Below are 16,751 nucleotides of genomic sequence, written 5' to 3'. Positions count from 1 at the left end.
AACAACAGCGTTACGCACTACGCAGTTGTCCACGTCTGTCGCCATGGTCGCCACGCTATGGCAGTACTACTAGCGGAAACCAGGGATAACACGGATATTACGCCATTGACAGGCGACAAGTGAACAGGGATTTCGGGACGGCCAATTATTCAAAATTGGAATTTCTCTGAAATGAAAAATCTTTGGGAACTTTTGGGATATTGTAAGTACACAACTGCAGGAAATATATCACACTGTGCAAGTGATTTTTGGATATTTTATTACAAAATTCTTACATATTGTACCTTTAACCAATCGCTCCTCTGGAGGTAAAGCTTCTTAGCTTGAATACACAAACCCATGTAACGAAGTCTCGCTACATAGAGCCTACCTCACTTAACTATTAAGTCAAGAACTCATTAGTGAGGTCTGCTAACCAGTGGGATAATAATTGATTATGGATTTCTGAGAGAGATAGGCATACATGAACTCACCCCAGGCTCCAAGCTCCTGTCCAGTCTGCCGTGCCCCACGGGTTCCTCATCCGAACCATGTACAGACGAGCTGCGTTACACACGGCATGCAGAGTCTCCGACATACGCAGTTTCCTGACTGCGGTCACACCATATGCATGACCCTTTATCAGTCCACAGCCCAGAACTGATTCCACCTGCTCTCCTTCTGCTGGCTTACACAGAGAGACACAGAGTGTGTACAAATGAAAGAGGTAATAAGTGCTGTGTGAGTCATTATTGTTGACCAAATATCATGTGGTATTTGCTTGATTTGAGGGTGTTTAGAAAGTTTTTTTCTTCATGATTTCTGACCCGAATGGAACAGGTGATGAGTGCTTTGTGGCTGTGCGCGTGGGCTAGTGTCTGGAACAGCATTTTTCTCTGGTCAGCGTGATTGATCAGCTCCTCCCGGTTCAGACTCAGTGGTTCAGAGACGCCACCAGTAAAATCAACCAGAGCTTCGGCTGTATTACCTCCCTCTAGAGCCTCATAACACCCATTGAGCCTGGCAGAGAGAGAGAGAGAGAGAGAGAGAGAGTGAAAGAGCGAGAGCGAGAGCGAGAGAGCGAGAGAGCGAGAGAGCGAGAGAGCGCGAGAGAGAGAGAGAGAGAGAGAGAGAGAGAGAGAGAGAGAGAGAGAGAGAGAGAGAGAATAATAGGATTTTGAAATAAAGGAGCTTGGTCTACTATGTACAAAATTTTAGTCCTAGTCCAGCACATCATTTATTGAAAGTGTATGCGTTTAGATTCTGCCTTATTTCACAAGCGTCTCACTTGGCATAGGCTTTCTCCAGCAAAGCACTCCAGAACTCCCGTGGCGTTGCAGAACGGCAGAAGAGCAGCGTTCCCTCCTCGCTGACCGGTAAACGGTCATCCACCACGACATCTGTCCACTGGCCCAGTCGCCAGAAACTAAAGTGAAAGATTCCAGCATACAGATCCGGGCGCTTTGGGTGCCACTCCTGTTCAGCGTGGTCTGGGATCACCTGAACATGAGACAATACAAAAGAAAGGAGTGAAATCTTGATAAATGAGCAATATATAGTGTATATTTCCATTTTAAAGGGGTGATGAACTGAGAAATCTAATTTTTCTTGAGCTTTTGACCTATAAGAGGTCATCATACTATGAGAATACAGAATATCCTGTAAGTTTCAGAACTGAAAACTTCCTTATTAGTCCAATAAAAGCTTTTATTGACACCAGGTTCCGCGAACGACAGGTTTTTCAATGTGTTGATCTATGACGTCAGAGGGTATCAAACCGCAGAAGAAGATCGACGCCTACTTCAACACCGCCTGTTTAGCCCCGCCCACCGATTCACACTTTACATGAAACTCATTATAATATGCAAAGCTGTTATCCAATCACAGCAGTGGGCGTTTACTTCCAAGTCTTCAATGCGGCACGCCCATAAAAACCGAGCGTTTCAGGAGCTAGGCTCAAAACCAGGGTAGAAAATAGCCTATTACTTATTCATTTTGATGTTTTTGAATGTAAAAAACAAGCGAACGTCATACAGTAAGTTGACCTCAGACAACAATATAAAATATCAGTCTTCAGTGTCACATGATCCTTCAGAAATCATTCTAATATGCCGATTTGTTGAAAACAGTTGTTCTACTTAATATTTTTGTGGAAATCGTGATAAAATATTTTTCAAGATAGAAAGTTCAAAACAGCATTTATTAGATTAGAATTTTGCAATATTATAAAGGTACACTTTAAATACACTTTATATCGATTTAATGCATCCTTGCTAAATAAAAGTAATTTATTTTAAAAAAATCCTATAGCCCCCAAACTTTTGTGTGTGTGTGTGTGTGTGTGTCTGTGTATTATCTGACCTTCTTCCAGAGCGAGGATTCTGCTGCCAAACATGACGTGGCTGCCACCATCCAGCAGTTACCCAGACTGCCCTGGTGCAGATCCCTTGTGCTGATCCCATCCACAAATAGTCGAGGGTCTTTACACAGTTCCTGCGTGTGAGAGAAAAGACACTCAAACTATTTATGCGTTTATGGTTAGACCCATTTTATTAAAGGGATAGTTCACCCAAATAATTGAATTGCCATTAATTACTCATCATATAAAGCGATCGAGTCTCTTCAGAAAATTTGGACTAAACCGCTCGATTCATTAAGATTAGTTTTACGATCCCTTTATGAACTCTTTATGAAGCTTCAAAGTGGTAGTTGTAGCGGTTAATGGAGGGACAGAAAGCTCTCAGATTTCATCAAAAAGATCTTCATTTGTGTTCTGAAGATGAATGAAAGTCTTACAGGTTTGTTCACCCAAAAATGATAATTCTGTCATTCATCCTCATGTCGTTATCTTTTTTTATATTTATTATCTAGTTTTGAAAAAAAATAAAAATATATATATAATTCTGAAACATCTCTTTAAAGGGATAGTAACATAAGGAAAATATTAATTCACAAAAAAACAACAACAGTGGTTTAATGACATAAATAATTCAATTTTAATGGCTAATTGTGTGCATTAGTAGTCAAGTAGCAGATAACCGTATTAAACAATGGCAAAGTACTAACGTTTTATTAAATTATTCTCTAAATTAATAAACCTAGCTTTTTAGATTTTACTTGCAGTTTTGGAATATTGCTTTAATTGTTCTCTTGTTCTTTCTTCTTCTTTCAATCAGCATAGCATGTGTAAATGTAAAACACAATGTTGGTAATCTCCCTCATTTGAACACGCAAGGCGACACACACACACACACACACACACACACACACACACACACACTCTCCAAAGAGTCAGGTTACCGACGCCTTGCAGCCGGCAGAAAGGCCTTTAATTAAACATATCTCTAACGCTGCTGACTGCGCAGCCACATTTAGAAACACAAGAGTCACCAGGACACATCCACTCACTGATACTGTCAGAAACGACTGACCTGCCACCAGACCTTACGTACAGTCACATCAGACTTGGGCAGAAACTATTTTTCTTGCATTAAATAAATTTTTCTAATATAATGGTGTGAATCTTTTAGCTCCAACTAAATCTTTGAGGCTGTCTACATGGTAATATACTTCCAAAAGTTAACAAAATTAACTATTAGCACACGTGCACAGACATAAAAAGCACCCGTCCACGGTCAGCTTCTCTTACCCTGGGTCTCTTCCACGTCAGTCCCGGAGGAGGCGTTCTTTTGTAAAACAGTGACTCGGCTGAAGGAGGAAAGAACGGATCTTGGAACAGAGCTCCTCGCCTCAGACACGATCTCTTCAGCTTATGATAGCACTGACCTTGAAACTGGCACACTTTCTCTGGCATACTGCACAGGGGAGAAGTGGAAAGAAGGGAAGGAGGAAAGATACGAGAAAGGAACGTTTTTAGAATTCAGGTAGACAAAGGAGGAGAAATATGAACAGAGTTGGATGCATTAAATATAAATACAATTCAATAAAATAATGAATGTAAAATGACGCATCCAAAATAAAAGTTTGTGTTCACGTAATATATGTGTGTGTACTGTGTATAATTATTTTGTATATATATATACACACATATGCATGTATATATTTAAGAAATATTTGCATGTGTATATTTTTATACATAATTTATATTATATATATTTTATATATAAATAATACAATTTTCTTTATTATATACATGCATGTGTGTGTATTTATATATACTATATAATTAAAACCAGTACACACATATATTATGTAAACACACACTTTTATTTTGGATGCGATTAATTGTTGCCCAGCACTATATATACACACATTATATATATAACTGTTATATATATATATATATATATATATATATATATATATATATATATATACACATACACACACATATACATATATATATATATGTGTATATATATGTGTGTGTATATATATATATATATATATATATATATATACACACACACACATATACATACACACAAATACATTTTTATATATAAATAATACATTTTTTTTTCATATATACATGCATGTGTGTGTATTTATATATACTAAATAATTAAAACCAGTACACACACACACATATATTATGTAAACACACACTTTTATTTTGGATGCGATTAATCGTTGCCCACCACTAAAATATATATATACACACACACACACATATACATTTAATTTCTAATAGTTAAAAATCTACATCTGATGTTTATCTTATTTCTGTTCATTTATTTTAAGGCTCTGGTATATCGGACTGTAATTGAAACGAAATCTTTCGTCCACATACAGCAGTAACGGCCATGAGAATCTCTAAACCACGATGTTAAGTCTTGTTCTGTAACCTGGAGTTTAGCTTCAGATTCGGGGATGATTGGGTAACGGTGTATTTGCAGACGGTGTAGTTTCCCTTGGAAAGGGAGAAGGGTTAGACATGCCCTGGAGAGGTTAATGTGTCAGGAGTCCCTTTGTACCTAAAACAGCTAAATAATAAAATATGTTTAGAGGTAGAGCTGTGTTTAGAGAGGGTTGATGAGAAGTTCGGGATCAGGGTTTAAGAGTTATTATTGGATTATATCTCATATTAAAGTCAAGCTTCCAGTCAAGTGTGCATGTGTGCAAGAGAGACGGTATGTGTATGCGCGAAATGATATGATTTAGGGGGACATTTTATCTATTGGGGGTCTGGCAAGGGGCACAGGGAGGCCAGGGGCCAGTAAGAGTGCTGCTGGTATATGAGCCACCTATGAGTCCTTGCATGTGTGTGTGTGTGTGTAGTCTGGATCAAAGTTGTGTGCACATACCGGACAGGCCAACACTAGCACTGCACTCTTGACTTGAGGGAAACACGCTAAATAAATCTGAGTATCTTTAACAAACAAAAAACACAGAATCCCAACACAGAACACATTTTGTTCTCTCTGGTAATTTAAAGGGGCTATTGGCTAGGCAAAACAATTATGTATTAATACTTTTTTATTGCCAATGTGTGGACAGCTTGTAAAAAAACGTAAAAAACGAGACCTTCCCGACTTCCTAGGTTGTCTGTGAAAGACAGACTGTAAGTAGACTGACTTTTATGTGAAGGACTCGGGACGTTTTTGCCGGGAAAATCAGAAGAAGTGACGTTTACGCAAGTGCCTTTTTTCCGCTCAATGACACATGAAGCAAAATACAAATTTCAGTATAATGCAGAAAAAGCCATTCTGTACTGTAATGTCAATGTGCCATGCAAAGAAAATAGATTACCGGTAATTCAAAGTTTCTCACATAGATCTATCTATAGTCTCAAATATAATCAAATATCATAGCACTGTCATTTTTATTACCTCATCTGTAGACATGATGCTGGTGAATTGCAGAGCTCGTGCAAACATATCCACATTACCAGATGATTTTCTCAACTGCTGTTTTCTCACCGCTGCCATTCGTGTTCATTATGTTATTGAGAGGAAAGCGCGCAGCACATTTACATATTCATCTAAACGTCGCTCTCAGCAGCGTATGGATGTTTGTTAACAGTATATCACAGCAGAAGTATGTCCAACATATTTTTTAATTCTAAGCGAAGAACGAAGAAGAATTTTGTGAGTATATTGAGGCCTTGAATCAGTCTCTTGTTATGTGTGCGAGCACGAGCACAAGTTGCTGGCTGCAGTTCACTTATCGGCCACCGGTGTCGCTAATGACAAGGGTTTCTGAATTATACAAATCATAGTATACATAATAAAGGCTAGATGTCTTACGGCGGAGTCTCTAACGTCATCACCCGGTGGCCATCTTGACACAGGCAAGCTTTCTGTAAGGTGAGAGATCTGCACGAACACAAATACTCTTATCTCGCTGAAATCTTGACGGATTTACAAACGGTTTGGTTTCTTACAAACGTTATTAACGTGGCTATAATTCTGGATGCTTGAACATGTTGAAATTATAATATTATAATTATTCATTAGTATGCAGTGCCATAACTACATCTCTGACATTTATAACAAACCAACCCGTTTGAAAATCTGTAGAAAATTGAGCAAGTTATGGTTATTTAAAAAGTACATGCACCATTAAAACACAATGTTACGAGTGAGCGAGCTGACTGTGACAAGATGGCCGCCAGGTGCGGACGTCGGCCTCCATTGGCCAGAAGCGCGGACGAGACATCTAGCCTTTATTATGTATATCTATGATACAAATAGCCCCTTTTATTAAAAAAATTTAAACAATTATTAGTGCAACTTTTAGTGCGATTTTTTTTTAAAAACAAATAAAAAAATCTGTCCCTAATTCTTTCCCTGTATTCAGACTACGCATATTAATATTTTGTGGTGGATAAACTTGCAGCGCACACTGTTCTGGTGTGATTTTGTAAAGCAGATTTGCACCACAGGCTGTTCTGGTTAGTCAGATTAGTTAGTACGATTTTCAAAATCTGTCACAGATCATCAGCTGGACTGAGATCAGGGTTTTGACTGGCCAATTGCAGAAAAACATTCACCTTGTTGTTCTCAGGCAATTTCCATGTAAATTTGAGTCTGCATTTAGGATCATTCTCCCGGTAAAATTTGCACTCATTCCTGCTTCTATTAAACAAAATGCATGATTTTTTTTTTTTTTTCGAGAAGTGGGCAATGTTTTACTTGTAGTACACATATGTCTTTGAATTATGACAAAAAAAAGTAACTTGACCACAAAATTCCTTGGACACATTTTCACCTCCGATTCACAACCAGAATAATTATGCTTGACAGTGGGGTTGTCAGGAAACGTGGTAGTTATTTTAATGATTCACATATGGAGGCCAATTGTAAGGCAATCGCATCCTTGTTAGGGCAATTGTTTTTCATCTGTGGAGCTCTTGAACTTCTACAACAGGACTGAACCATGTTCAAGCAACTTATCTCAGCAAATCTGCAAACCTGAAGTCACATTAGCATGTAGAATTAAATTTCCATTAAGTGTAACCTTATTATATATATATATAAAACCAATATTAAAATAATAATAAAATTTCAATCTAACACATGCCACTGATGACACTGTACAATTCATAAAATAATCAGAAATTTACATCTGATCTACTATATATGAGATTCATTTTTAAATCAACCCATTTTCATTTATGATCCAAGTATATCAAACTACTGTATATGAACAATACAACATTTCTATTGAAGCCTAAATTCAAACCCACTGACAAATAGATACAGCACTTACCTGTACCTCACCTTTGTTTTTTTGCTTTGCCTTTGCGTAATATGTTCCTTGTCGCGGCGACGTGTCCGGTAATTAAGGCAGTTTCAGGGAAGGCAGTTATTGGCAGTGTATCTGTGTAGGATGATGAGTATAAGACTTCGGTCATCAGCCATTTTGCAGAGTCCATGTGTCTAATATAACAGGAGCGGGGTAGCAGGTGTTGGCTTTCTGTTTGACGTCGCTGTGACAACCAGGGTTTGTCCAGTAGACCAGGTGTGCATGTCCTCGGGTCTCCTAAATAGGTAAATGCTCTGGCATTAATTTGCATTTTCAATATAATATTTAATTAATCTTCATAACATGTAATGTTGTGTATGTCGAGTGCCTTTATATCTGTGTGTGTTTACCTGCACGAGGACGGTCGTTTGTTTATGGATGTAACTCCATCCGTCCAGCCAGTCTAGCTCAAAACACAGTAACAATTACTGATACTGAGACGACACACACACACACACACACGTTGGCTTTTCATTCTATTCTAACCACTAACCCTAAACCCCTCTCTCTCTCACACACACACACACACACACACACACACACACACACACACACACACACACACGTTGGCTTTTCATTCTATTCTAACCACTAACCCTAAACCCCTCTCTCTCTCACACACACACACACACACACACACACACACACGCACACACACACACACACACACACACACACACACACACACACACACACACACACGCACACACACACACTGTTGGCTTTTAATTCTATTCTATCCACTAACCCTAAACCTCTCTCACACACACACACACACGTTGGCTTTTAATTCTATTCTATCCACTAACCCTAAACCTCTCTCTCTCACACACACACACACACACGTTGGCTTTTAATTCTATTCTATCCACTAACCCTAAACCTCTCTCTCTCACACACACACACACACACACACACACACACACACACACACACACACACACACACACGTTGGCTTTTAATTCTATTCTATCCACTAACCCTAAACCTCTCTCTCTCACAATCACTCACACACACACACACACACACACACACGTTGGCTTTTAATTCTATTCTATCCACTAACCCTAAACCTCTCTCTCACACACACACACACACACACACACACACGCACACACACGTTGGCTTTTAATTCTATTCTATCCACTAACCCTAAACCCCTCTCTCTCTCTCTCTCTCACACACACACACACACACACGTTGGCTTTAAATTCTATTCTATCCACTAACCCTAAACCTCTCTCTCTCACAATCACACACACACACACACACACACACACACACACACACACACACACACACACACACACACACACACACACAAACAGTGTGTCTTCTAGCTTACAATGAAACAAAAGCTTCCCTATTAAGACACAATAGCTAGGAAGGGTCATCAAATATTTACCACAAAATGTATAAACAGTGCAAGCTTCAAAACATAATACGGTGTGTGTAACTCTTTTGCTACAACCATGTACATTTTCTTGTGTAACCATTTCTCTTTTTCTACCCTTTCCCCTTATTTTTCTGTGTATTTGATCATGCTCTCTGTCTGACCCACAACTCCTCTCTCTCTGTCCCTGTCATCGCTGTCTTCCAGTGTCTCTCGCTCTCACATTAACACATGGGCTTTTCCTCTTTTACAAGTCCCTTAGACATGCAGCTCCCCCTGCAAACACATGCATTCATGCGCATAATCACTCTCGCACTCACTATTTGGCCTTCGAGTTTCTCACGTAGTCCTTATCTCAGTTCTCTGTCTGGATTTGTCATCTCTCTCTCATCCTTCTCTCTCCCTCCTTCGCTCCTCGGCCCTCCTCGCTCACGGGACCCACCAGAAGGTTCATCACAACATATCGGCTGTCAATAAACCTGTGGCACTGACACCTGAATCCCTAAGAGGGACGAGACACCCCTTATGAAGGCGCACTAACTTTAAAGGGGTGGTTGAATATGATTTCACTTTTCTAACTTTAGTTAGTGTGTAATGTTGCGGTTTGATCATAAACAACATCTGCAAAGTTACAAAGTTCAAAGCAAAGGGAGATATTTACTTTTAAAGAAATGTTTTTTTAAGGACTACAACAAACGGCTGGTAGCGACTACAGGATATTCCTCCCGGGTTAGTGACATCACAAACCCTAAAATTTACATAAACCCCGCCCCCTGAACACGATTTATAGATTATCAAGACAGAATATGCAAATCAATGACTAGAAGATAACTACACATAAGCTACATAAATTCACCAACTAACCATTCAGAAATGCCCTGTTGCTTCTACATGTTGTCACTTCTTCTTCTTGAGTCTCTCCATCTTTCTGACATCGGTTTGAACTTAAAATGCTAAAAGTTTTAGAAATTTTCAGTGCATGTGTGTGTGAGGTAAAAGGACACGAGCTCTTGAAGCTCCGCCCCCTGTGCCGGCAGCAGCTCATTTACATTTAAAGGGACAGACACAAAAACAGTGCGTTTTTGCTCACCTCAAAAAGTGACAATTTTAACATGCTATATAAAAATGTCTGTGGGGTATTTTGAGCTAAATGTTCAAATAAACACTCTGGAGACATCAAAGACTTATTTTAAATCTTGTGAAAAGGGCATTATACCACCCCTTAAACTATTTCCCTACCAACAGCTAATCCAATAAAGGCATATTAACACCAATAAAAAAAAAATCTTTTTAAAAATCTTTTCCAAATGGATTTTACAGAAGACAGAATTGCTTGAAACTCAAGTGCCAGCCAATTGAGTTAATGCAATAAATCACTGTTATAAATACACATCACTTAAACTTTAAACCTGTTCATCTCGCTCAAGGACACTGTCTTATTGACAGCCAAAAGGTCATTAAATCTCTAAGTTATCAATAGGAATGTATAGTTGAATCTATAAGCCACTAGGCATTGGTGTTGGTCGACCTTTATGTTTTGACCTATAGAGAATGTACTACAACAGTGGCAATGAGGAAGTACCCACATTCTGTTAATTTGTGGTAATTTGTTAATATTTATTTTAAATAAAATAATATAATAATACAGCTTAGATTTTGATTTGTTTTAAAAACCTTTTTGTCAACAGAAAAAGTTATTTGAAAAGATGTAGTCAATTTTTTTTTTCAATGCGGAAGTAAAAATGACAACTCTTTAAACAGAATAATTAAATCAAAATATTACATGTAACCATTGCAATTTAATAACTTACCCCTTAGATCTTAAATTAAGACTTAAAAGGGAAGAGTTTGAGGAGGCAAGGGAGGCAGAGCCTCCTCAAACAAATTGCATGAGAAAATAATACATATTAATCCATTTAAATCCACAAATCAAAAACACAAAACAAACCCCCCTCGAGCATGCTTGGATTATGTGCTTTGTTCAAGGGCACAATACGTTTCCTTCAAATAGGCAAAGGAAGCAGTGCCTCCTCCAAAAAAAATATTAAAATAAGATGAGTTCATTTTCTATCATTAAAAAATAAAACAATGCAAATACTACAAAATGTGACAAAAAAAATATAAGTAGCTCGGTTTTCTAAAGTAACACTGTCCAACAGTGACACTCACAGGTAAAGTTACAGCGGGACGCCGCGTCTTTCTTGCCTCCCCTGAGCACATTGACTTTTAACAGACCCCCTAAAGCGTGCGGTGCGTTTGGTGGGGGGTAATTGAGAATGAATGGAGGAAAGTCATGTGAGAGGAGGCAATGCCTCCATCCTACTATGATTGGATACGATTAGTTTGTATGATAAATTTGTATGATAAATCCTCTTGTTATTTCTAACGGTAAAAGTAAGTAAACAACTCTCCCACTTAGATATATCACTGCATTATGTCACATAAAAATCAAACCTGAAACAGCCTGAAAACATGTTGACTGCAGGTTTTGGTGAGCAATCAGCTTGAGGAAATTAAAGGTAAATCTTCATGTCTGTGATCAGTGTTTACCGAGCTTAATAGCCGAAGATCCGAAAATGAGTTAGAAGAACAGACATCAGTTCACAAATAACAGTTTAAATTGTTACTGGCTTGAGCTATTTTGGAATAAATGCTTAAAACACTAACTTGATTAGATGGTTTACTCGGTTTTAATAAATAGAATATTAATTAGGCCTAAAATAGCCAAAATAGAATTGCATTTGGTTTATTTTTTATGTAAAGTCATGTTTATTTAACCAGGGAAATGTGACAAGATTAAGTGTAACTGGTAGCCTACATTAATTTACATTTAATATAAAAGCTGTGAGGACTTTTCCTCCTCACGATGTATCTTTAGAATGAATGAAAATAATATCACGAATAAATGAATGAACCTACTGTTGCACTCTGCACAATCTTCGGAGATGTTTATCGTACGTCTTACATTTTCTTTACTTTGACCATAAAACCGCACTTTCTTTTATGCCCGATCGGTTTTCGATTAGCTATGCCTAAATCGATAACGCGTTTTTCCAGTTTGCCATCACTTACCATCGGCTTTGGCAGTGCGCATGCTCAGTTCCACTAGCCTAAGTGACCATCCTCAAACATGTCGATGTGGCTTTAATATGAGCGAGTATTGAGTCAAAGTTTGTAAACAGAGGTCACTATGGAAATGTTTGCAGTTCTCTTGCTTTGTATGTTCAGTTTCGTTTTGGCAAACCAAGAGGAGCGATTGCCGAATAAATGCGAGGGTAAGAAACAGAAAGTGTATTTTCCTCTCATGTGTTGTTGAACGATAAAACTATCATAAAACCATCCTAAAATGTATTAAACCCAATTCTACAAAGATCCACTAGTGCAGAGATAGTATTATATGCACGTATATTTACATTTATAAATCGCACATGAAGAAGTTATTGCATTATTAATGTTTTAGGCATCTGTTGTTGTTTTTAAATAGTTTGTAAACTACTGACGGTGGAGTTGCAGGACGCACTAGAAAAATCTGGCCGCTCGAAGGAAGTTTTAGAGATCGGAGAAGTTTTGGACACTGGCAAGCGCAGGCGCAAAATCAAATACAACACTTCGTAAGTAGTTATGATGATGATGATGATATACAGTACACACACACACACACACTACTGATATCTCCGTTCTATGGCAAGCCGTTTGGACATTTATTCATTCCCAGGATATGAACTCTTGATATCAACAATTCAGTTTTCACTAGTTAAAATGCTAATTCTTCATATCAGGAATTAGATTTCAACTAGTAACAATGGCTTTAAAAAATAAATAAATTAGGAATGACATTTTCCACTTGTAAAAATGCTACTTCTTGATATCTGTAATTGTATTTTCACGATGTCACCATATGCTGACATTCAAATTAAATTATTGAGATCATGAATTGATTTCTTACTATTTTCACAGAAATTCAATTCTTACTACCGTAGGTAAAATCATCATTTTGATAGCAATAATTACTTTGTTACTAGTAAAAATATAAATTCCGGATATCAAGAACTCAGTTTTCACTAGTTGAAATCAGAGATTAACATTGTCTCTGGTGACAATTCAATTCACATTTATTTGTATAGCGCTTTTCACAATACACATCATTTCAAAGCAGCTTTACAGTCCACATTACAATTTTTAGAGTGATCTGTTATCAGAGGTAACCGTCTAAGTTATGTATTTCAGAAATGTACAAATACAAAAACCACAGTTAACGAAAATGTAATAATTTAATGCAGAAACAATAAGCTCATTGAAGTAACGAATACTAGGATTTTAACTAGTGAAAATTGAGTCGTTGATATCAAGAATTCATATCCTGTGAATGAATAAAAGTCAAATCAGCTGGCCATATCCGTTCTGTCCCTGAGAAAACTCCCAGAGAGAGAACCCTCAAGTTAAGGAAAAATTTTTTAATCTATTGATGTTCTCCCTCCTATTGCCATTATTACGATTTATTTGTTTCCAGAGAGACACGACTCACTGAGGCCATGGACAACATCTGTGAAAGAATTCTGCAGTATAAAGTCCATGCTGAGAGACCAGGAAGCCTTCGCTATGCCAAAGTATTAAGCTCACCTTAGCACTATTATTTCCGCAGTCCTCAATTGCATGACATTCTGTCAATCCTCATTTAAAGAGATACTATAAAAGTGAAGGTCTTTGGTTGCAGACTAATGATGATGGATATTTGACTGCTGTGTTTGTCAGGGCACAAGTCAAACCATGAACACACTTAAGAACCTGGTTGACAAGGGAGTGAAGGTGGAGCTGGGTGTCCCTTACGAACTATGGGACGAACCATCAGTGGAGGTGGCGGAGTTGAAGAGACAGGTAACACACATTCATTCATAGTTTGTATACTAAGGTAGGCATGAACAATACAGTGGGTTCTACTTCTACCCATCAAGTCAATCCCTGAATATTAAATTAATTTCTAATTATTTAAAATAATCAGCTAATATTCATTAGGAATATAGACAAACTTTATATTACTGTAATTGTCTAGATTGGCAATATGAGGGTAATATTATTATTTTTTTCAACATTTTCTTTTACTCTACATTTGTGTAGTAAAATTAACTTTAAAGCAGATCTACATTTCTCATTTTCATCCATGGAGATGACATGGAAAATGTGCCATGCTTTAGTGGAGGATTCCTGTCACTAGCTAAGTTTCCATCCACTTGTCAATCGAATTATCTGAAGTTCGGTAAAAAAAACTCATGCGAATAAAGCTGGTGAAAGTGTGTTTCCATCCAACGGCTTTAAAGCAAATAAAAACCTGTGGGTAATGACGCCACATGCTGTTTTGCGATCAAATTGGTATATCGAATTGATTTGAGACATTTTAAGGTGTTTCCATTCATTTTCGCACTGAATCGCACAACATTCAAGCCAACAACGTTTTGCTAGAGAAAATGCTATTCATTATTTATTCGGCAAATAACATTTCCATCAGCGTTATCGCATAAGCCGTATATCGATCAAGATAATGTCCGATGAGACCGAACGTATTTAATTTGAGTCGATATTCATGAAATTCAATCGTTACTGTTTCCATAAGGCATTTTTAATTCGATATCACTTAATTCGGATAAAAGCGTGTGGATGGAAACATAGCTAGTCTCTGGTGGGAACCAAACACTTTTTACATGAAAATGGCTTGAAATGATCACTATAACCAGTAGATGGCTGCAGAGGACCACTCATTAGCTCACTTTTTGCTGTTAATTTTGCATATTTTGCTTTTGGATTTATTATAAAAATGAAAATAACACATTTGAGCAATTTTATTGCACTGAATTATTGGTATATAGAGTAGGTAAAGTCACACAATCTCATGCCATTGAGATGGAAGGAATTTTATAAAAATACTATAAATAAAATATTAAAAAATAAGCCCAGATTTTACAGTGAGTGGGAAACCATCTTGAATGCTCCCGCATCATATTATGTAAACAAATGTATGCATTTATGACGAAGAACTAGACAGATGCAGATAAGAATCTATCAATAAATGCACACACATTGTCCTCTGCTTCTGACACTGGCGCTGAGGCGATCACGAATTAGTGTACATATTACAAAGCCAATCGCAAATTATTAGGAGGCTGGGTGGACATTTAGGGGACAAAGCCCCCCTAAAATGTGCTCAGTGACCCCCTGATTGAGGTTAGTAAATATAATGTTTTAATAGTTGTCATGATTGCATATATCTGGATATCCAAATCAAAATTCCCTTTGGGACAGTTATGTTATGTCTTTTTACGTTTATATTACAGTGTGAGACCATGTTAGAAGAGCATGAAGAGGTTGTGGAGAACTGGTACTTTCATCGTCAGGAAGAGAAACTTGAAAAGTTCTTCTGCGCAACCCATGTCCTCCGAGACTCGGACCAAGGTAGTAAATAGACATCCTGACAAACATGCACTTACACACACACACACACCAAGCCACTATTTTCAGGCCTTGTGTCCTTCTCTTTCAGAGTGCCTGAGTGAGGTATGGAGAGGTGACCTGGGAATGAAAGGATCTAAAGAAGAGAGTGAGGGAGAGGATGGACGACAGACCCACGATGCAGGAGAACTGTGAAAGCAGAGCCATAATGGTTGATGAATATATACAACCTGTATGACGGATTTGCACAAAGCTACATAGGAACCATCAAAGAAAGCATTTTTCTCAAGCATCTGCATGAGCATTATCGATCTGGCAGCGTTCAACATTTTCCAAATCTGTGATTTTTGTTGTTGTTGTTGTTGCCAGATCATGGGATGGGAACTGTCCTTGATGTTTTACCTCTTTGTCCATGCAGACATTTTGAATTTCTATTTTTATGCAGTGTTACAGAATGTGCTTTTTATTGTATACTGTCTCATGTGTTAAAGCAACTACAACACTAACAGTTTATAATCATAGACCAGTCTGGGAATTGTATTTGTACTGACCAAACAGAAGGTTTTATGATTTTGTATTTTGGGGTACTTTTAAAATATTTTCCTCATGTGATATGTACAGTATTTTTTGTTAAATATATAAAGCTATAAATCATAAGTCTGTGCCTTATTAATTTGTGTGTGTCAGTACGAAGTCTTTCGGTCCAGACTTTCCAAGAAGAAAAACAATCCTACCCGATTAACTATTGACGGTCACGATATCACAGTGCGCGGCTCAATGCATATGTCCTCTAGTCATGATGAACTCCACATCCCGTATATGTAAATGCTTTGGTCCAATTTGGATTGCATTTCAAAAACCAAGTAGAACAAGTGTCCTGTAGCAAAAAAATGCTTATTTAAATGTTATAACTGAAGGGATATTAAAGGGTTTTTAAATTAAGGGATTTTCTTAAGTCTTCCGGTTCCTGTTGCTTTGAATTAAAGAGCCTTTAAGTGTTTTGTAACTCATTCAAAAAAAAATCAAAGACTGTCCCCAGACCAGAAAAATTAAGCTAACTACATATTTAATAGTGTAAGCAATTAAGTTACAGGACGCCTTTTTGTGCTATACTGTGTAAATTGTTATTCTTCAAACCTAAATATTATATAGAAATGTAATTTTTTTTAAAATTTTGCATGATAGATAATCCATTCGTGTTGATTCCAATTGGCTGAAGCTATGATGT

General features: G+C 37.5%; 2 protein-coding genes across 11 annotated transcripts in view; one reads left to right on the top strand and one right to left on the bottom strand.

Annotated features, from left to right (window-relative positions):
- The window catches only part of LOC306994629 (calpain-5), a 34,022-nt gene extending 21,834 nt beyond the window's left edge, over positions 1 to 12,188 (bottom strand). For 3 of the 10 annotated variants that reach the window (XR_013796711.1, XM_079605288.1, XM_079605294.1), the window contains exons 1-8: positions 9,403 to 9,584; positions 8,040 to 8,092; positions 7,665 to 7,926; positions 3,629 to 3,794; positions 2,341 to 2,472; positions 1,268 to 1,479; positions 807 to 999; positions 474 to 667 (exon numbers count right to left, since the gene is read on the bottom strand). Coding sequence is in view for 7 of the 10 variants with exons in the window: in XM_079605288.1 (XP_079461414.1) it covers positions 474 to 667; positions 807 to 999; positions 1,268 to 1,479; positions 2,341 to 2,472; positions 3,629 to 3,794; positions 7,665 to 7,819 (1,052 nt within the window). In the remaining 3 variants the exon portion in view is untranslated. Of the gene's footprint in view, positions 1 to 473; positions 668 to 806; positions 1,000 to 1,267; positions 1,480 to 2,340; positions 2,473 to 3,628; positions 3,795 to 7,653; positions 7,927 to 8,039; positions 8,097 to 9,402; positions 9,585 to 12,001 lie in introns of those variants that run through there. The other 7 variants (XR_013796709.1, XR_013796710.1, XM_079605289.1 and 4 more) reach the window with 7 other exon arrangements.
- Positions 12,099 to 16,180, top strand: cnpy4 (canopy FGF signaling regulator 4). Its single transcript, XM_079605295.1, has 6 exons — positions 12,099 to 12,357; positions 12,567 to 12,693; positions 13,593 to 13,689; positions 13,835 to 13,957; positions 15,409 to 15,526; positions 15,615 to 16,180. Exons 1-6 carry the CDS (start codon positions 12,273 to 12,275, stop codon positions 15,716 to 15,718), a joined length of 654 nt encoding a protein of 217 aa, XP_079461421.1. The 5' UTR covers positions 12,099 to 12,272; the 3' UTR covers positions 15,719 to 16,180.
- The last annotated feature ends 571 nt before the right edge of the window (positions 16,181 to 16,751 follow it).

Source organism: Phoxinus phoxinus (assembly GCF_949152265.1).
Source record: "Phoxinus phoxinus genome assembly, chromosome: 2".
Classification (NCBI taxonomy): domain Eukaryota; kingdom Metazoa; phylum Chordata; class Actinopteri; order Cypriniformes; family Leuciscidae; genus Phoxinus; species Phoxinus phoxinus.
The sequence above is the reverse complement of the archived record's forward strand: the minus strand, read 5'-3'. Positions and strand labels throughout refer to the sequence as shown.